The 20,585-nt window shown below is 43.9% G+C and overlaps 1 protein-coding gene across 2 annotated transcripts in view; it reads left to right on the forward strand.

Annotated features, from left to right (window-relative positions):
- Positions 1–9,582: 9,582 nt before the first annotated feature.
- Positions 9,583–20,585, forward strand: part of PAWR (pro-apoptotic WT1 regulator) — an 84,566-nt gene continuing 73,563 nt past the window's right edge. The window contains exons 1-2 of one of the 2 annotated variants that reach the window (XM_056340292.1): positions 9,583–9,738; positions 10,104–10,763. In XM_056340292.1, coding sequence (XP_056196267.1) covers positions 10,260–10,763 — 504 coding nt within the window. In that variant the 5' untranslated portion in view covers positions 9,583–9,738; positions 10,104–10,259. Of the gene's footprint in view, positions 9,739–9,813; positions 9,898–10,103; positions 10,764–20,585 lie in introns of those variants that run through there. The other variant, XM_056340293.1, reaches the window with a different exon arrangement.

Raw genomic sequence — 20,585 nt, forward strand, 5'->3', positions numbered from 1 at the left:
GCCGTGTAACTGGAGTGCTCTGCACGCTGCAAGGTCCTCTGTCCCCTTCAGGCTCACCTTCCTGTTCATTGCCGTGCAAGCACGTGCAGCACACCATGGGCACCCACCTTCTTTGTCCCCTCGACTTTTCTCCTCAGCTCTGCATGGATAGGGTTCTGCTCCGGCTTCCAAGCCACCACATATAATTATTTTCTGTGTAAGAGAGGGACTTGAGGTCTAATTACGTTCGCTGTTATCCCTGGTGATAGCCACAGTAACCCAAAGGGCCTGGGAGCCACCTCCCTGGGACCTCGAGCACTCTCTGAATTTCTTGGTGTCTGGGGAGTGGCACTCAGAATTGCTTCATGCAGACACCGAGTGCAAGAACTCCCTTCATACTCTACTAACAAGTCACTACAAGCTTACCAACATGCCACAGCTGCCGGAGAGAACAGTCTCTCCTGTCTCCTGCTCCTCTCAGCTGTCAGTCCTCAGCTGCTCCTGTGTGCCACCCAGATCACCAAGATCCTCCTTGGACATTGTTCCCAGCACTTCTCGTTCAGTCCTTCTGGTACTTGCTGCCTACTTCTGCCCCCTTACACCATCTCCCATCCTGGCTTCTTGCATTTTCTATTCATTTGCTGCTTCTCTCTCCTGTTTCACTCACCCTTCAGACCTCACCGCTGGCGGCTTCTTCCTGAGCTACTTGTTCTGCAGTTGTATCGTCTGTCTACTGTCCACAGTGCCTCTCTCCACAACTCCAGCAGCCTCCACACCTTTCATGATCTTCCTCCACCTCTGTTACTCTCCTCCTGCACCCGCTTTCCTCACACTGCCTTATCTCGAACTCCTCAGAAGCACACATCCCTAAGGGTTTCGAAGACCCCGTTAATCTTTTCCTGACCACTGGATCTTTTTTTCAGTAGGAATGTCTCTTCCCAGCCATTTAGTTCCCTACTAGAACTACAAGAGTGGAACCCACTCTTGGTTCTTTCTAATCCAAGGGGGTGATTTTACTATAAACGAAGCACACTCTACAAGTCACCTGTTCTAACTTAATCCAGTTATTCCCCTCCTCAGGAATCAGCGCTGTTTTTCATAAACCCCTTTCCTATTTTTCTCCTCCATACCTCCAAGCACTTTCAGGTTGAAAGCAGTGAAAGGTCTCACACTTCTTCCCTTGTTTTCAACCCACCAAGGTGTTTGCAGGCTAACTGCCATTCGCTGTTTCTTAATTTCCTTTCAACACTTTTTGAGTGTCCAGCAATAAAGCAAATGCATAAGGGGATGCCTGTTGGGTTCTAATGCCTAATTGGGGAATAAATACTATAAATTGAGCATTGGCTGTGGATTTGCTGGTGGGGCAGGAGGAAGGACGGAGCTTGTCCTTTTTCAAGTAACTTTTTAACTTAAAACTTCTTTTTATTATGTATTTAAAGCTTGTCATCCTAAATACCTTGGCAGTTTTCACCTTGAAATGGCAAATAATGTGTATTGTGAGCAAAACACAATAGTTGTTTTTAAACATCATCTATATTTGTTGATATAAAATCATTACAATATAGGCACATGCATTTTGTTCCAATTGGTCATGCAAAAACTCAGTCCCAAGCTTTTATCCTAGATGTTTGCCACATGGTATGTATCATTGAAATATGTTTCATAATATAAAACATCAACATAATTTTAATAGGAAATATGTTTTAATTTTCATGTTATTTAAGCTATTATCTCCCTTTGTAGTCTGTTTGGCTTCATACACAGTGACTAAACTCTTCTAAGTGCTTCCCCCTCCTCTGCTTACACTCACTGATATGTCACTGCCATTGATTGATTGCTGTTTGTGTTTGTTTTGGACACCTCCAGATGAGCGCTACTAATAACCAGTACTAAATTCCTGAAATATCTGCCTGATTCCTTTTACAAGGCAACTTCGTTATAGTCCGTCATATGAAACACAGTAGGCTGTAGAAATACTGCAGTGCAGGAGAGAAAGAATCGCCAAATGAACAGATAGCTCAAACAAAGCATTGTAAAAAGCCATCACACTAAATTCTGCATGCATCATCTACTGCATTTCAGTGAAGGCCAAGTTTCTTAGTCAGCTCTCTGAGGAGATCTGTCAGCCCTAACAATGATTCTTTTGGGGCACAGTTCTGTGCCCACTGCACTTTTCTACTGTGTGCAGCTAGCTCATCACCTGCATGAGGTTGGATCCAAAGGATGCAGTATAACAGTTTAACCGAGCAATACACAGTGAGAATCAAAAGACCTAATTAATTTTTACTGACTTTGTATCGGTTCTTCAAAAAATCAAAATAATTCTTAGGAGCTAGAGGACTGTTAATTAAAAAAAACCCAAACCAAAAAACCTACAATGACACAACAGCCCTGAAGGGTTATGAATTGTAGCCAGTACCAACAAGACAGACTGGCAGAGAGCCAGTAACCACTGGATTTGGTTCCTAATGATTCATTTTCGTGCTTACGTTTGGAGATACAGAAAGACAGGAACCACATTGTCTTTGCTGTGGACCAAAATCTGTTCAACAGTCTTTAAACTTATAATGAGTTAGCTGTACAGAGGTCATGGAATCATAGAATCATGTAATACCTTGGGATGGAAGGGACCCCTAAGGATCATCAAGTCCAACCCCCTGCTCCTTGCAGGACTACCTAAAACTAAACCCTATGGCTAAAAGCATTGCCTAGGCATATGGTCAGAGGAGACTGTCTTTAAGAAGAATGAATAGGCTCCGTAGGTGCTGGAAATGTACCATGAAAAGCAACAAAGGTGGTGGTATTCAGATAACTTGTTATCTTATATGGGTAACTTAAACTTACAATGTTATTTCTGTCATACGGATAGGTACAGTCAGCTCTTCATTACCAAGCTCATAGTATCTTAGAAGGCACGACAGCTTGGTAACCTGGCGGCTCCCCCACTAGATAAGATGGTGGCAGCCCACCTAGGGTATCCTCAGGAACTCAGGAGTCTAGAGGTCAATGCGGCACAAAGACAGGCCCCAGAAATCACCCAAGGCTACCTTACGTCTGTAAGACTACATGAGCTCTCTCGTGGAGGAATGCATGGAGAGCAGAGCACCTCTACTCTGAAAGCGGCTCCTTCCCAAAAGGGCAGGTGCGGAGCTGGGCTAATAAACCAGCATATGGCCAAATCCAATGCCTCTGTGTTACACCCCCTGGTATTCTTATTGCAGGAAAGCACAGGCACTCTGAAGGCGCATTTTAGTTTGACAGAAACAGTGCTGCTCAAGTACGTCTAGGTGGTATCTTACCTTAGAAAATTTTTCCCAGCGTAAGTCACTTCACTTGACATTTATCTACGCTGAATTCCATCTACTACTTTATTGCTGCCACTCAGTTTGGCGATTTTTTATTTTTCACTTTCTCAATTTGTTGTGTTTCGTTCCAATACTTTTATTTTGATGGATCCTCCATAATAAAAAGCTCTGCTGTGAGATGCTCCCTAAGGTTCTTCACAGTGAACACAAAAGCACAGACCATAATGGAAAAACTGTCTCCTCCAAGTGCTTCTTTTGTAAGGTGATCATATCCTGGCCCTACTAACTCCCTATCAGGGGATTTGCTTCTTTGCCTTTTGCAAACTGTCCCTCAAGGCATATTTATAGCCTGCCTTACAGCACTGCCCTTTCCTCCCTTCTTCCCCCAAGCACTGTGAGGCTTGTCAGTATCAATTTTTCTCTGCCTTCCTATTCTTCACTGTGTAAAATTTTGACTCCATGTCTGTTTTTCATCCCTGCTCCTCAACAAGTTGCTCTAGGGCTTACTCACCGCGTTCACTGCTCAAATCTGGCCCTAGAGAGTACCTGTGTGGACAGAAAAAGAGGTAGCATGGTTGCTCAATGAACTGTTTCACAGCTATGCTGATTGAACTTCATCACAAATAGCAAAGAGTAGCAAGAGGAGACACTGCTCTGTACCCTCATATGGCTCAGAACACAAGAAGCAGCAACAGACCATCTTACAGAGTGAGATTGTGAACTGAGGCAGAAGATGTTCTCATCACGCCTCTGAAGTCATCTGCACAGATACTGAAACTGTTCCATCCCCACCGTCATTCTTATCCAACAACAGTCAGCTGGAGACAGATGGCAATCTCTGCATTAATTTCTCATACTGTAAGAATAAATACTTGAAAAAATCAAGCAAACTTCTCCCTGTAAGTTTGGGGGTTTTACCTTTTCACACTGCAATCCTCAGTCAGCTAGATGAATGAACTTTGCTGCAAGAAACAGTATTAGTTTCTCTGCCAAACCAAACCAGTTCTATGAAACTACATCATTATTCTTGGTCAAATGATAGCAGAGCTCAAGAATAGTAAAACACATGCAGAAACCAGCCTAGAAGATGGATTCTAGGACTGATCTTGAATGCTAATACCTCCTGAGAAATCCAGCTACTTCACAAAGCTCTGTTGTATTTACATGCAAGATTTCAAATTGGGCCCTGGCACTTGAAAAAAAAGGTTTAAGCATTCAATTCAGTAGCAAAGTAAATAGGATAAAATTGGTATTTCAGTAAAAGTGGGATTGTCGGATTTGTATGTTTGCAAGCACAAGTCATAAGAAAGTAATGCAGTTAAACCACTGACTACAGTGATTAGAACATAATTAGTTGTTAGAACCTTACAGAGGAAAACCTTGCCAGCAAGTTAGTGCTGTGACACCAAGCTCCAGTGCGGGGAAAAAAAAATAAAAAATTAATTTCTGGAAGAAAGTGGAAGAAATAAAAATCCATGCCAATAGGCTAAGCCTCTCAGATTTAGATAGTATGCATAACTCAGCTGTAGCAGAAAGCAGTATTAAATTGCAAAGGATAGCGGTTTGTCCGCATTTAGACAAAAATGCAAAAACAACCAAGACCAAGGGGTAACAGAATTTGGTAGGTAAGAAGAGATAAACAGAAGATTAAGAGAGAATTTGAAAAGTAAACAGTACAGATGTAAACAGAAATAAAAACTCATTCTACATACTTAAAAAAGGAAGTTGGTTAGAGAAAAAAAATGCAATCACTTCACTGTCCAGAAGTGAGACTACCAGCACCTCCATGTTACCCTTCACAGCTTCATGCCTTCACTGAGATCCTCTACAAATGAATCTTCTGAACTCATGGGAAAGAGGCCAATGGTCAAGACTGCAGAGAACCACCTACTTTTTTAAACTCTTGACCGCCTCTGACGGAGGTGTTAGATGTTCTATCAGCGATAGAACTGGCAATAACAGAAGAGTGCAAAGAGGAAGACACCTGTAAAGTATGTTGCACTAGGTTTTGTCTCATCCTAGGCATATGGTCTAAAGCAGCACGAGTGGCTGGAGAGAGAAGTATTGCTGCAGGACAGCAGAGCATTGGCTTGGAAAGCTTTAGTAAGAAAAGGCTAAAAGGAGGAGTCAAGAGGAACAGTGGTACTATGAGGTTTATTTTACTTTTAGGGGGAGACTTGACAGTAGAAACGTCATGGAATGTAAGTGAGGATGTTACAGGAAGATTGGACGGAAGTTATAGTACGAGATTTAATGTGAAAGGTTTAAAGAGAGGTTTTTGAAATGTTACAGATGGAAAGAGGAACAGGTATTTCTATGAAGAGGTAGCAGTAAGATTCCACTGAGTCACAGCAATTTTAAGCAACAGCATTTTTAGAAGAATACTGCAGAACTAAGTAGGTAGGCAGGTTAGTTGGCGTACAGTGATGGGTGTAAGGATTATCCAGTAGGTGAAATTCAAAGCAGCAGAGAGGGGAAGATGTAATGGCACAGCACTGCAGCAAGCTTAATAAACCTAGTTTGATAAAGCAGAAATGATAAAGCAGGCGGAACAAGTATGTCACTGAAAAAGTCTATTGGGAGACGAAACATGAAGAATACTGATGGAATGGACTTCAAAGGGGATCAGATATGAGAAGCGGTAGATAGGTGCACTAAATGAAACAGTTTCATGGAAGTTCAAGTAATACAGGCAGAGGCGGGGTGAAGTCCAGAGCAGAAGGAAGAGTATGTGTGTTTGAGAAAGACGCAGGCAAATAAAGTCATGTTAACAGAGGCTCTGGGGAGAGCTTCCAGAGATGCTGAAGAGGCTGAGAGGGAAGAATGTTTCAGTGGGGAGCATACCAGCACCAGTGGGTATAACAAATATTCGCTAAGCTCAGAGCATGACAGTAAGATGCAAACAGACATTGGGAAGGAATTTGGATGTTGTCCTGAATTTCCCCAGCCAATAATATGTTGTGTTCACTATTTAATTTTCCAGCCCTTGAAAACTGCCACTTCAGAAAAGATTATGGCTCAGATAAATCTGTATGCAGAACCTTAATAAGGTTGGATAATTTGGTTGAATCTCTAGAAGAAATTACAAAAATCTTAAACAACTTGCAACCCTTTACAAAGGAACCACCTTTGAACTGCCCAACCCCAAAAAGCACTTCATTCCCTCAAGATTTTAAGAATAAATGATGGTTTTTATTCTGAATTGAAAACCGAAGCATTTGGTCTTTGCCTGGCAAAGGAGATCAAGATTATCCTATTCAAACCCAGTGGTAATCTACCTCTAAGGAAGAGTCTCATTCCATAATGCTGAATATATAAAAAATGGTATCTTAAAGCTTAGGGACCCTTGTCATTATGCCAGCTTAAAACATAGCCAATAAAATGAATTGCATTTCTAGGCCTTAAAAATATCCTGAAGATCTTTTCAGTAAGAAAAAAAGTGCTGTTCTAAAAATGTTTGCAAGCTATTAAGCTGTTCTGCATTGGAGCAGAGGAAAACATGCAGTGTGATACTTAAAACTATTTGGGGACTTTATCCCTGAAAGCTCTCCAGCACAGACAACCTTATTGAGATGCAAACATCTGACAGTCAGCATTTTTGTATTGGGCACTTAAGCCCAACCTCACTCACCACAACATAACTTCTGTTAATATATAACAGACTGTAAGGAACACAAAGCCTTTTTTACAGTAAAAAACCCCCACAATGTTTTTTATAGATTAGAGAAAAAAATATCCACTGCAATGGTAGATGCAGCTAAAGCCTGGCAACGGTACCTCCTCCAGGTAAGAAAGGTGGGCAGATAAGATGTGGAGTGAGCACATCTAAACCTTGCTAGTTGGTAAGGACTGCCACAGGGAGGGGCCCAGGGCACAGCTGGGAGACCTGGAGTAATGGAGAACCCAGGCTATCCCAAGACCTAAAATACATTGCTGTATGTCTCCATATACACAACATACTCTAAGTAATGACTTTCTCATCTGACTCTTATGTAAATGAGTAAAACCTCATTTTTTTGGCCAGCTGTGCTGCTCATGGGGTGTAACAGTGAGGAGTGAAATACTCGTATTGTCACAGTTACATGATTCTCTCAAGAAAAGCTCTTCATTGTGTAAAAGGGAAGAAATGACAGAATGGGAAAGCCAAGAATTCACATGAAGGATCCTTTTTCTAAACTGTTTTCTAAAAATACAATCAAGTAGTATTCTGACTTAAAACCTCTTAAGAGTGCAGGTAAATTTTTCAGGAAAGTGCTTAGTCAAAACTTTTATAAAGTTAACTTTTTGTTTAGCACTTGATCTGCAAATAGAAATATAAACAACTTTAGTAGTTTTGCATTGCTGAGTATTAAAGAGTAGAGCTAGTACAGAACTACGTTTTCACCATCTACTTTTCTGCCTATTTACAGCTTTCCAGCATAACGCACAACAACTAGCCTGTTTTGCTTTGGGATTTTCCCTTAGACTGGAAGATAAGATCTTTCACCTGTACTGAGGACCCTGATACCTTAACTTCTCTATATACAAAATTTAAACACCCCTTCAAAACAAAATACTGTACCCAAAAAACCCTACACCCAAACCACAGCAGAAATCAGGTATGAGTCAAGTCCAAGTAAATGAAATCACCAGAATGACAGAGAAGATTGGTAGGGTGACACTGTGCCCACTGCTATGAAAGAGAACGGGGTAGAGACCTACTAAAGGTGAAAGCGGATACATGGACTAAGCCTGTTATCTATACCGAGGGGTGCAGAGAGCCTAGTGCCAGATATCTGGAGCCCCATTTTGCTAATATATTTTATCTATATTTGTAGCATTTTTTTTTCTGTAAAAAGAATCCAAAAGCTTCTGCAAAGTTTATATTCTGAAGTCCTAAACACTTTATTAACCAGGTGGACAAATTCAGGACTGAAACTGAAAGAGAGAAAAAAGATGAAAAGGTGAGAATGTGCTCCCAGCCATGTAAGCCAAGTCTATATGGATTTCCTCCGACTCTAACCTAAGCCCGTATCTTGCCCTGAGCCAGCTGGAAAGGTAGCACTAACGCACTCCTCCATTTCCCTCAGCATACCGTTTATAAAGCGGGATTATGCAAGACAGAAATCTACCGAAAGCAGTGATTTCCAAAAATCCCGCGAACCATTTGCAGGGTGCTATTAAGACACAGTGAATTCAGCCAAACCAAAAAAACTGCTTCTGCGCAAGTTTAGCCACTTGATCACCTAAGCAAACTGTTTAACGTATAGTACATACTCCCATCACATTCCCTGCCAGTTCGTTTTTCCTAATATTTAGCCCAGTTTGGTTTCCTCACCGACGGCTGTTTTATTTATAAATGAGATGTCTTTCAAGCCCTTGCAGCGTGACTGGTGGAGGAAACCCCTTGCCATCCTCGTTGCTTCCAACACCACGGTGGCACAGGCTCATCCCCAAGCCTGCGCCGGCGGGAGCAGGCTCCGCTGCCTGACTGCGGGCAGCCCGCCGGGGAGGAGCGGACCAGAGGCCGTGGTTGTGCTGCGGGAGCAATCAACTGCCGGCGCGTCCCACGGTGCACCGACCCCATTAAAGGCCGAAGCGACAGCAGCGGCAGTCACCGCGTTTTCAGGCCAAACCGGCGCTTCTGCCTCCAGCGCAGCGTCTCCCTAACGACAGCCGCAGCCACGGGCTGCCCCAGCCGGGCTGGACACGCGGCCGCTCACCTCGCTCGCGGGTGGCAGCCGCCGGCGGTGCCGGGAGGCCGCACGCCCGAGGGCCGGCCCGCACCTGCCCCGCGCCCAGGCGGCCCCACGCCGGTAGGGCAGGCGGGCCCCGCAGCCCCTCACCGGGGGCTTGCCGGCAGGTGCGGGGCGCGCTCGGCAGAGCACCCCGTGGCCGCGGGACACCAGACCGCCGCCTCCGGCCCCTGGCGGCTGGGCTCTGGCAGCCCCCGCCCGCCGAAGCCGCCCGTGAGGCGGGAGCGCGGCCTGAGGCGGGCGGCCGGGCAGCGGCGGCATCCCGCTCGGCTCCGCTCCTCACGGGGCCGTGGCGCCCCACGCCCCTCCCCCGCCAGAGTTGCCGCCCGTCGGGAGCCGCGGGGCCCGTGTCCCCGCCCGTGCCGGGGCTGCCCGGGGCAGGTGGCGGGGCCCCGCGACGGGCCGGCACCCAGCGCGGTCAGGCCGCGGCGATCAGCGCACCGGTCCGGGCGGGGCCTCCCCGCCCTCACCCCATTGTTGAGGCCATCTCGGCAGTTTCCGCCTTGGCTTCGGCTCCGTCCGCGCTGCTGTGGGGAAAGGGGAGGGAGCTCGGGAAGCCCCGGGGCCGCGCCGCTCCTTCCGGGAGGGCGGGAGGCGGTGCCGCTCACCTGGTGCCGCCGGCGCTGGGGAGCGCCCGAGCGCGGCCCCGCCGGGCGGGAGGTGAGCGGCGGCCGCCTCCGCCCCGCCCCGCCCCGCGCGGGAACACGGTCCCCCGGCAGGCAAGCGGGCGTCGGGGGGATGGCACACGCTGCGGCCCCGGCGGCGAGCGACGGCGCTTTGCGGTCGTCGCGGTCGCGGCTGCGGCGGGCGGGCGGGCGAGCGCCGGGGCGGCGGCGAGCGGGGGAGGCGGGCAGCTCCGGGCGGCCCCGCGCCGAGGGGTGAGGGGAGCCCCGGCGGGCGCCGGGTGCTGCGGCCAGGGTCGGGCGCCGCGGTCCGAGTCGCGGGAGCCCGGCGGGCGAGGGCGGGCGGTGATGGAGACCCGTCCCCGGGCGCCGGGGAGCTCGCTGGAGAGTTGGCGGGGCGGCGGGACGAGGACGGGCAGCGCTGCGGGACGGTTCACATCTCCCCTTTTGTTTCTCTCCAGGGTGTTTGTGCTTCTCCGCGTCTCTCTCCCCGCCCCCGTCTCTCCCGCCCGCCCCGCCGGGACCTCTCCTCTCCGGGCGGCAGCAGAGCCGCCTCAGGGCGGGCGGCGGCTGAGGTGCTGGTGGGGGGCGCTCTCGCCGTCCAGCCCGCTGGGAACATGGCGACTGGCGGCTACCGCAGCGCCGGGGGCAGCACCACGGACTTTCTGGAGGAGTGGAAAGCAAAGCGGGAGAAGATGCGGGCGAAGCAGGCGCCGCCGGCCCCGGGGGCCGCCGCCGGCGGGGAGGCCAGGCCGGCGGGGGGCGCCTCCTCCGCCGAGCTGAACAACAACCTGCTGCCCGGCGGCCCGCCCGCCCCGCCCGACCGCGCGGCGCCCCCCGCCGGCGGGGCCGTCAACTGCGTCAGCCTCGCCAGCGCCGCCTTGGCCCGGTCCGGCCCCGCCAAGGAGCCGCCGCCGGCCCTCGCCGGGGTCCGGGCGGCCGAGCCTGCCGCCAAGCCGCCTCCCGCCGCCGCGCCGGGCTCCCCCGAAGGCGAGGAGAAGCTGGCCGCCAAGGGAAAGAGCTCGGGGCCCAGCGCCAGGAAGGGGAAGGGGCAGATCGAGAAGAGGAAGCTGAGGGAGAAGCGGAGGTCGACAGGTGTGGTGAACATCCCGGCCGCCGAGGTGAGCCCGCGGCGGGGGGGGCGCCGCCGCCGCCGCACCTGAGCCGCCGCTGGGGCGCCGGGAGCGCTGCCGGCCGGGGCGCGTCCGCGGGGCTGGGGGCGCCCGGGGCGGGCGGGGGGGCGGCGGCGCGGCGCACCGTGCTGCGCTGCGGGGCGCCCCTCGGCCCTGCCGGGGCTGCTGGCGGGCCGGCCGCGGCCGTGAAGCCGGCCGCCTGCGCCGCGTGGAAAAGCCGTCGGAGGGGCGTGCGGCGGTCGGTACGGTGCGGCATCCCCGCAGAGGAGGTGCCGTTTATGCTGACTAAATTAGACCTGTCACGACCTGTGACTTTTTTTTATTTTTTATGTCTTCGCCTTGGCAGAGGTTAAGTTCTAGGGCTCTTGGAGGATCAGACCGAGACACGTGCCTGTTAAAAGTATCGTCAAAACAATAGCAATGAAAGCAAACTGATTTATCAGCTCTGAATAGATGTTCAGGTGTAAATATTACTCAGTTTGGAACCCAAAGGAATTTCCTGCTCTGGAAAAAATGTGGTGGTTTGAAGAGCATTTTTTTGCAGGCAGAGGAAGATATTTTTATCAGCCAACACCACTGTCCTCTGTGGTTTGCTACTAGTATAAAAATCTGGCATTGATTTATCATACTCCTAGAGGAATTCAAAAGAATGATAACTAAGTTTTTAGCGTTTTTTTGCAGTTAAGAAGAAAGGCCACAGGAAACTTTGAACACAGCCTGGTTTTAGTCTACAATTTTGCACTAATAACGATGACCGTCATTGCTGTAGAAAAAATTGGTTATGGTTAACATTCTAGATCATTAAAATAACACTGGAAGATAAGGTCTTTGTTTCTAAAGCAACAGAAGATGAAGTAATGTTCTTCATACCTGAAGACACTAATCCTAGGCATTTTCACAGCAGGCGCTTTCATGTGAGAAGGTGTTGCAAGGTGAGGAATGAGTTTTAGGAACAGTAGAAATCTTTATAATTGTGGGTTTTGTGAATAATAACTTGCATAGTCTTTAGTTTGAGGTGAAGTGTTTTGGCATAGGTCTTTAATATTCTTGCTTTGGACAGTGAGGAGTGCGAGTTCTTTAATTTTTTGGATTCAGAGCGTGCAAGCTTCCTAGGCTGTGGCTAGTTTGTTGTATACAAAGTCCCCTGAAAGCCTGCCCCCTGTGCTTCTTTAGGAACTGTTAAAATGCTGTGTCTTTACTTTCCTAAGTAAACTAGTCACAGCCCACTTCATAGTGTTTTTTTGCGCATTGCAGCAAGCATTGTACAACATAGTATTTTAGGGGTCTCTGCTGTATGCCCCATCACCAGTTATCGTCTTTTTTGTTTGGTTGGTTTTGGGTGGTGGATTTCTTTTTGTTCTTTGAGACTAGCGTCCTAGTTCTTTGAACTAGTTTTCTAAACCAGTGTTCCTTCAGTAGCTCTTGGGTGGTGTGGTTTGGGGTTCAGTGGGTTTGGTGGCGGTTGGGGTTTTTGTTTGTTTTGTTTAAGTATTGCTCAAAATATTATTTGCTTTCCAGGAAAACACATTCCTTGCGCAGCAGCCATTAGAATCTTATGTGTGAATTTGTTACTGTAGTTTTTGCTGCGTTGTTAAGGGTGGTTTATTTATTAAGGTTAACATTTAGGCATTGAGAAGCAAGTTCTTGCCTGTTCCTGTATCTTTGAGGGCCTGATAACTTTGCTAGCTGTCACCATGGGTTGGCACTTACTGGAAACTTCTTGTACCTTTGTATTCATTACTTCTGTAACTAGTGATTAAATATTCTATCACATTTTCATAGTCAAATTTTAGTAAATGTAGATACTTGTCATATAAGGTATTATTAGGGAAACTTAGTAGTAATATGTGTTGAATTTTTGACTGGCACATACTTATGCAAAGCTATCTCTTCCCAGTTTTTCACTAAGAATTCCTAAGAATTGTTTAACTAGGGAACACTAGATCATTCCTGGTGGTGGACAGCTTCAAAAACTGTCTCCACTGTCAAATGTGAGTTGCTACTTACCAGGGAATGTTTTGCGTTTATCTATTTGTTCATGAGAAAATATTCAACATGGTCAGTTGAAGTTCTCAGACTAAAGGCAGCTGCAGTATACATGATGACTTGTTGGAATAACCTACGACACTCTGGTTTCTTGCAGTCTTTCTCATTAGATGCTAGGCGTAGCTTTGTCATGTTATACAATAGTGGCTTCATAGTAGTATGTGCTGAATTTAACCACTTAATACTTGTAGTAATGCATGGTGTATGTTCTGAAATTTGTGAAGAGATGTTCTTTTAGAGCTTTACTGTGTGTTTTATTGTCTTGTTTTTCAAGAGGATAGTCTTTCTCTAGAATGGAGTAGACATTTTATGCTAAATATCTCCTTTTTACAGTCAGCATGCCAGTAGTGGAGAACGATAAGAGGAGATTCTGATACTCTGAAATCAAAATGGGTAACTGTTGACAAAATGCACTCACAGAAGATATGTAGTGCTTAGAAGCTTCTCTGTCCAAAATGGAATACAAAAACAGGTGTTATCCTAAAAAAGTAGGATGTAATTCCAGCTGCGGTGCAGCTGGAGAATTTAATGATATGAAAGGTGGTGGAATAAGGAAAGTAAAACTTTGTGTTGTCTCAGTTACCTTGAATAGACATGAAAAATGTTAGCGGATCATTATTTGTTAATGATTGATTTCTCTTCAATAGGAAGGTAATAGAGCTAGATCCTAAACAGTTCTGTGTCTTAAATGTATTCCTGCATTGAAGTCAGAGGAGGACAGAAACCATAGGGGTACTGTGAAAAGAGATGATGACAAGTTGGGAGAAGTGGCAACAGTGTATTTGGAGGCCATTGTGATAGAAGTAAAGACTGTTTTTTATCTTCTCATCACTAGTGCTTATCTAAGTAATGGTGACTTTTGAAAATGGCATCTGAAATACTTGCAGCTTTTTTCCTTTTTAGTGTTTGTAAAGTAGTTTCTTGATAGCTTGTTGAATCTTGAAAGTTGACTTCATTCTAAATATTAAGTACTGTGGGATTTGGGTTGCCTCCTAACAGTTGTTCAGGTTGTGCAAGGCAACTAAATTGTGTGTAATTATCACCCAAGCTTCCTTTTCGAACTGTTAAGCTTTGTAACCATTTTTAGCTATGTTAGCAAGTGCTTCTGATGTTATGGGTATTTACTTGAGGCAGGTGTTAATGAGAAAAATGTTACAAAAACTTTACAGCTGTGCTAGTATCTATCCAAGAAACACTGAAGAGTTCTTGTTATGCTACAGTGACAGTGCTTTCTGAGGACCCACATATAGGATGGGAGTTATGTGTTTTGCCTTGTTATAGTAATTCTTCTGTCCTGCTCCAAGCAAAACAAGCTGCAGTGGTGAAAGTGCAGCTTTACTTTTGTAACTGTTTACACTGGAGGATTCTGCTGGCATAGCTGTGTGGGTAAGGTTGTTTGATTTTGGTTTGGATTTGGGTTTTTTTTTTCCTTCTGACCCCCAACCAGGAGAATAAGAACTGTTTTTGTGGTTACCCTGTTAAAAAAGCTGTATATATAATCACAGTCTTGGCCCATCTAGGAAGGACAGTTAGATAGCTGTGTTTTATTTAATGTGTGCTTATAGACAAAGTTTACATTTTCACCTAACCAGGTGGAAGTCATCTAAATTCAGAAGTGTTCTTCTGTTAATAACAGGGTGATGAATGATTTAAAAAGGTATAAAGAACTCGGATCTGTGTGTTTTGCATGTGAAGTTGCCAGATTCAAGACAGAACAATCTCCTGACTTGTTCGTGGGAAATACTAGAGGTACTAATAGAGTAAGAGGTAGAAATGATTCAAATGTGGAATCAGCATAGATGTTCAGCCAGTCTGTGTTCGTCTCTTGTCATCTTATTAACAACAATAAGAGTATGACTTCTTGAAACCATGTGGTTGGCTTCCTGCCACGTGTCTTGCCTGCCTCTTGAGAAGGCACTGAATATGTGATGCTTGGTTGGTGTCAACACTGAACAACAGATTCTAAGCAAGCAGGGAGCAATGAGCTCTTTGTGGGGAAGGAGAGTTCCACCTACTAGAGTAGTCCAGCATGCCGAGTTGTGTAGACTGGCAGAAAGTTGCTGCGTTCCAGTTGGAAAAACTTAAGGAAAGTTTAAATGCCAAATGTGTCAAGCGTAGCAGTTACTGGATATGTTGTAAAGGAATTGAAATCCTTCTCTGAATGGCTAGAATCTAGAGAGAGGGGTTAAATCCTGTACTAGCTGTTGGACTCTTGACCAGAACTTTGCCTTCAGCAGTACCTTTCTTAGTCCTGCCCTACCTAAGGATCAAGTTAAATGGAAGAGCAGTTCTAGCCATCTCTTCATATTAATGGGTGTTTTCATTGCCTAACATCTCTGTGCATTCCTTTAAAACAACTTGCTGCTTTTTGCATATGTTGGGGAAAAAGAAGTTTCAGTGTTTGTTCGAAGTGCTGGAAAAAAGCCTCTATTTCTGACCATGATACCCTTAACACAAATGCCTCTGCATGGTATGGTGGAAGTCTGAAAGTCATGTTTATTTGACCTGGATGACCATTTGTGGTATGTTAGGCCATCCTCCTGCTTGCTTTGTCTAGTGAACACATTTGTCTTATTATGGTTCCATTTATGGTCCGTCCTTCCTTCAAATATAGCAGGGTAATGGAAGCAATACAAGCCTTTTCAGATTCTGACAAAAGGATTTTATTGAGAGTGTTTACATTCACTGTTTTGCTGTTGATGCCTTTGTGAATTCTGATTTTGACCAAGCCTCTGGGTAATACCTGCCCTAAGGGTATATTCTTTTCTCCTTTTCTTTCCATCTTTTTTTAGCACATAATAAGCTTATATCCCCCCTCCTTTTTTGTTGTTGTTATTTGGGTTTTTTTTTGTGTTTAAGAGTATGCTTTAGTATCCTGACCTTAGCTAGGTAAGGGGAGTTATTTGGTCAAATAAATGACGTAAAAAAAATCAGAAGTCTGGAAAGTTTTCGATTCAGGAATCCTTGTAGCAGCTTCTAAACCACTGCATGTGCATCTTCCAAACCTGGGCTCTCTTGTGTGCTAGGATAATGTTGCTCTGGAATAAGGCTGGGCAGTGCAGTAGTTTTCCAAAGAAAGAGATACATGGAAGTTGTGTAATTTCTCCTCAAGACGTGATATGGTTCCCTTTGTTCTTGCTGAATTTAATAAGGCTGTTTTTGTAGAGAAACAGATTGTAGACCAGTACCTACAGCTGGAATCCACAGGACTCTACCAGAAAGAACTTATTCTTTTACATACTTAGATCTTTTTAATTCCAGCACTTGTTCCTACTGCAATGGGAAGGATAGTGATGGAAAAGTATCAGAAGCCATTAATTTCCCCTCTAATTCTTTTGACTTTGCATTTATCTCTAAATGCAGTTTTGGGAAAGTTGGTTTTTAAAATGATCTTTTAATAGTTAGGTATAATTGGAAAACATTACCTTATAGGTTTTTTTCACTCTTCTTTTTTGAGGGTGAATCATCTGAAATGATAGAGTTGCTAGGTGGAAAATAAATGCAATGTAAGTAAAGTATTTCCTCTTCTGTTGAGTACTGAGTTCTACAGCAAGTAGAAAGGTATTTAGTTTAGGTTGTAATTGGTGGTTTAAAGCTTGTTAATGTTCAGCCTTGCCAGTTACTGCCTTTTCTTGCCAGTCTGTCATGTAGCCAGTAACCCCAAATAAACATGTGTGTTGGTTGGCTGAAGATAAATATCTCTTTGTGTACTTTCTAGGCTATTTCTCTAGTACTTAAGGCTGAGACACTGTCTGTCCCATTGTTATTTGTTCCTAAAGCCTACTTAAAAGACTAGATAATCTGGAAGAAAATGTATTGTAGGGTAAAGAGTAGAAACAGCCTGTCAGCTGTACATTTGTCTATTTTTACACTGAAATAAATATTTGAAGCGTCTTTCCAGTGGAAATGAGGTGACCTCAGTCTCGCCGAAAAGCATAGGGAAGAAAGTGTTGGTGTGACCACTTATTTCACTGAAGTGAACACACTGCTAAGTATTGCTAAAAATGACTTATCTGTCATTTATTTCCCAAAATTTGTATGTAGTTTTGCTGTAACAAGTAATTTCTCTGAAAATATTTAATTGTTGTTGTTTTATAAAAATGCCTTTGTCTGATCCTCAAATTCAAAATGCTTCACTTAAATGGTAGGTTGATGGTTTCCTACAAATCAAAAAGAAACCTGCTGCTTTGGCTACTTAAAACTAGCAGTTCAGGCATATAAATGTGAAAATAATAATTTAATTTCAAGAGATTTAAACTCATTCTAAATATGAATAATAATATTGCTTCATCATAAGACAACCTGCCCTGGGTCCTATCACATGTTTAAAGCTGGCTACTAAAGACTTTTCAGCATTGGTGTATAATACGTCACATTGTAATAGACACAGAATCATAACAGTAACACAGATTGAAAGGGATCTCTGAAAAAGTTATCTGGTCCAATCTCCTGCTCAAAGTGGGACCAGTTTTGATCAGATTGCTTAGGGTCTTGCCTAGTGAAGTTTTGAATATATTCAGCCTGTTGAGGCTGGTATAAATAGCAGCTCTGCCTTCCAGCCTCTTAACCAGTCCCTACCGGTTTGGTGTCAGCCACAAACTTGGAGTAGCTTCCATCCCATTGTTCAGGTTGTTAATAAAGGTGTTGCATATTATTGGTGCTAATATCAGCCCCTGAGCAAAGCCACTTACGTGGCTGGCTGCCAGTGGAAATTTACAATATTGATTTCAACCTTTTGAGCCTGAAGATGCAGCCATATTCCACAACCTAATAGTACACTTCTGTGGGCCGTATTTAACCAGTTTGGTTTTAAGGGTGCTACAGGGAGACCAAGTCAAAGGCCCTTCTTCATTTTTGAAGGAAACGTCAAAAGTTTCTGGCATTGCTGCTGGTGCAGAAAATCCTAATATAAGAAGCTGTGTACACTAATATAGCTGAATTGTTAAAATCGTCTGTGTGAGAGATATTCTTTAGGGTTTTCTGGTTTCTTTTTGGTAGTGAAAGTGCTGGAGAATTGCTTTTTCCAAGGCAGCAGGACAAAAGAATAAGTAGTTTGAAAGACGCAAGAAGTCAGTCCATTGTTGTTGTATTGTCAGAGGTAGATGAATACTTTGGAGTAATACTAAAATAGATTTTCTGTTGAAAACTTGTGGTATTTTGATATTTAACTATTTAACACTTAAAACATATTATAAACCCCCAAAACTTTATAATATTTTAATGAAACTACCCTGAATCATGAACGAGTTGGTGCCTTGGCTTAATTTTCCAGTTGAACCAGCCTTTGCTGTCTCATCTCTTGTAACACTTATTTAGAACTATCTTCTGAAGGTAATGGGATTAAATAGCAGTCTTGGGTATTTGTAATAGTGTTTTCAAAAGTAAGTTCTAATATTCATAGCTGAGGAGGAAATAATGACTTCATGAGTAAACCCCAAAGGCTGAAAAAAATGAAAGGATAAAATGGAGAAGCACTCCAAAGCTGCTGCTTCTAAAACCTCAACGTTTGGAATTGTCATGTTTTCAAAATGCCTTCATGACTTTGGGGATCCTGATTTATCCCAAACCCGAATATTCAGAACTAATTACTGAGACTCATTTATTTAACATATCAGGAAGATGATTGGAATGAAAGATGAAATTCATAATATATTGTAAGATAAAATTAGACTTTTGTGTTGGTTTCTGTACTAGAAGGAGCAAATTATAGCCTGTCCATTTTAGACTTCCTCATTTTGACTTTGGTTTGACTATTTACATTGAAACTGTGTTGATCCTAGTTCTTAATTTCCAAAGCTAAAAGTAAATTACTCTATAATTAATTTTTTATTTTTCTACTGTAGGTTCAATAGGCTGAAGAACAGTCCCTCAAAAAAGGGAGAGGAGGGCATTTTTATTAAAAAGTGTGTGATTTATTTATCTTTATTATAACTTCTTATTTGTGAGAATTACTTTTATAAATTCTTAATTTAAAAAATTGTAAAAAACCACAGTGCTTCTCCATTGAGTTTCATTGAGGATACAGCAGAGAAAAAACCATGAAGGGATTAATTTCTGCAGTCATTCATAAACCACCAGATACCTTCTGAATTATTTTATGGTGTCTCCAGGCTTGCATTATAACTTTCCAGCAGCCTGTTTGTGCTTTGATTGTCCTATATCCCAATGTGTTACTTCCAAAAGAACCAAGCTGCTAAAAAAACCCCAGACCACAAAACCTCCCAGAACAAATAATCTCCACTTCCTATGTGAAAAAAGGAAAAAAACATTCTCCTTAAATCCATTCAAATCATGACTGTATCTTACCCTATTTCAGTTTTTCTTTATGCAGCTTGAGTACTCGTGCATCTCTGATGGCAACTGAGTTTAGGCAGATCTTTCTCTGCCACTTTAAAGGTAATAGAACAACAACAACAAAAAATCCTGTATCAAAAATGTAGTTTCTATATATCCCAGTAAGAACTGGTGGAAAATATGTTGCTTTTTCACAAGGAAAGGTTAAAACAAATCCCACCTCAACTCTAAATGAAGTATGATAATATAAATTGATATGCAAAATATTTATTGGCACAAACTTTTCATGCTGCTTACTTCATTGCATCTCTGGAGCATAATTGTTTTCTAAATCCTTGTGTAACTCAAAGTGTACAGGGGAGTTTTGGAAAGGTCACAGGTAAGCGTTCAGTTCCACACAAGTTTGTACAGATTTAATAAAAATGCCTTTATTTGGTTTGCTTTCATTACATATATGCAAACTCATGTATGATTTTCTCTGCTACTTTTTTTTTTTTTTTAAGCTGGAGTTGTGTATTTAAAGACTTTCCAATTGGAGGACTGTAGGTGGATGACTATTTCCTGTGCTTCACAAGGTCATGGGAAATTAAAACATCAGGGTTGTGGGTTTTATTTTATTTCAGGATTTTACTGTATTCAATCTGCTTGCATGTTGCAAGGAAGGACTGGATGGAACATTTAAGTCTCCACCTACTCCAGGCCTGCAAATGTCATATTCAACTCTATTGTATAGTTTTACCATATAATAGTTACATGTCATCTTGGATGTAGCCAGTTTTGGTGCCTAATAGGAGAATGTAACCCTGAGTGAAGGTAAGCTTAAAAATCCCAAAACTTAACATACCAAACAAACAAAAAACCATCAGAGAAACAGAACACCATGTCAGCTGCAAATTTTACTTAACTCTCAACTCTCACATATGTTCAAACAAAAATACAAAACAAAAATATGTGCTAGACATGGGTTTTGCACAGTGTGTTATGCAGTACTTCATCAACAATGAGATGGCATTAATTTTCTTGATTGGAAGCCTATGTAGGTAACTTTTTGAACCTCTAAGAGACTTTTTGGTGGGTGAGAGACTTGTAGAAGCACAGTCTGGGGCAGCACTGAGTGCTTTCTGTGTGTAGACATTGAATCTGGCTGTAATTAGGGTTGGAAGGAACCTCAGGATGTCTTTAATCCAACCTGGTTGCTTAAGACTTTATCCAGTGAGGTCTTGAAAACCCCCAAGGATGAAGATGGCACAGCCTCTTTGGGCAACCCTTCCAGTGCTTGACTGTCCTTACAATGGAAGTGTTTCCCCTTCTTTTGGTCAGAACCTCTCTCCTTTAAATATATGTCCATTGTCTCCTGTCATGCACTGTTGCAAAGAGCCTAGCACTATTCTGAGTGGCTGACTGGGGCAACTGGAAAAAGAATGTTTTTATTTTTTGGCAGAGTAACAACCTAGGCATGCTTTACTCAGC

The sequence above is a fragment of the Falco biarmicus genome, chromosome 5, assembly GCF_023638135.1.
Source record: "Falco biarmicus isolate bFalBia1 chromosome 5, bFalBia1.pri, whole genome shotgun sequence".
NCBI lineage: Eukaryota > Metazoa > Chordata > Aves > Falconiformes > Falconidae > Falco > Falco biarmicus.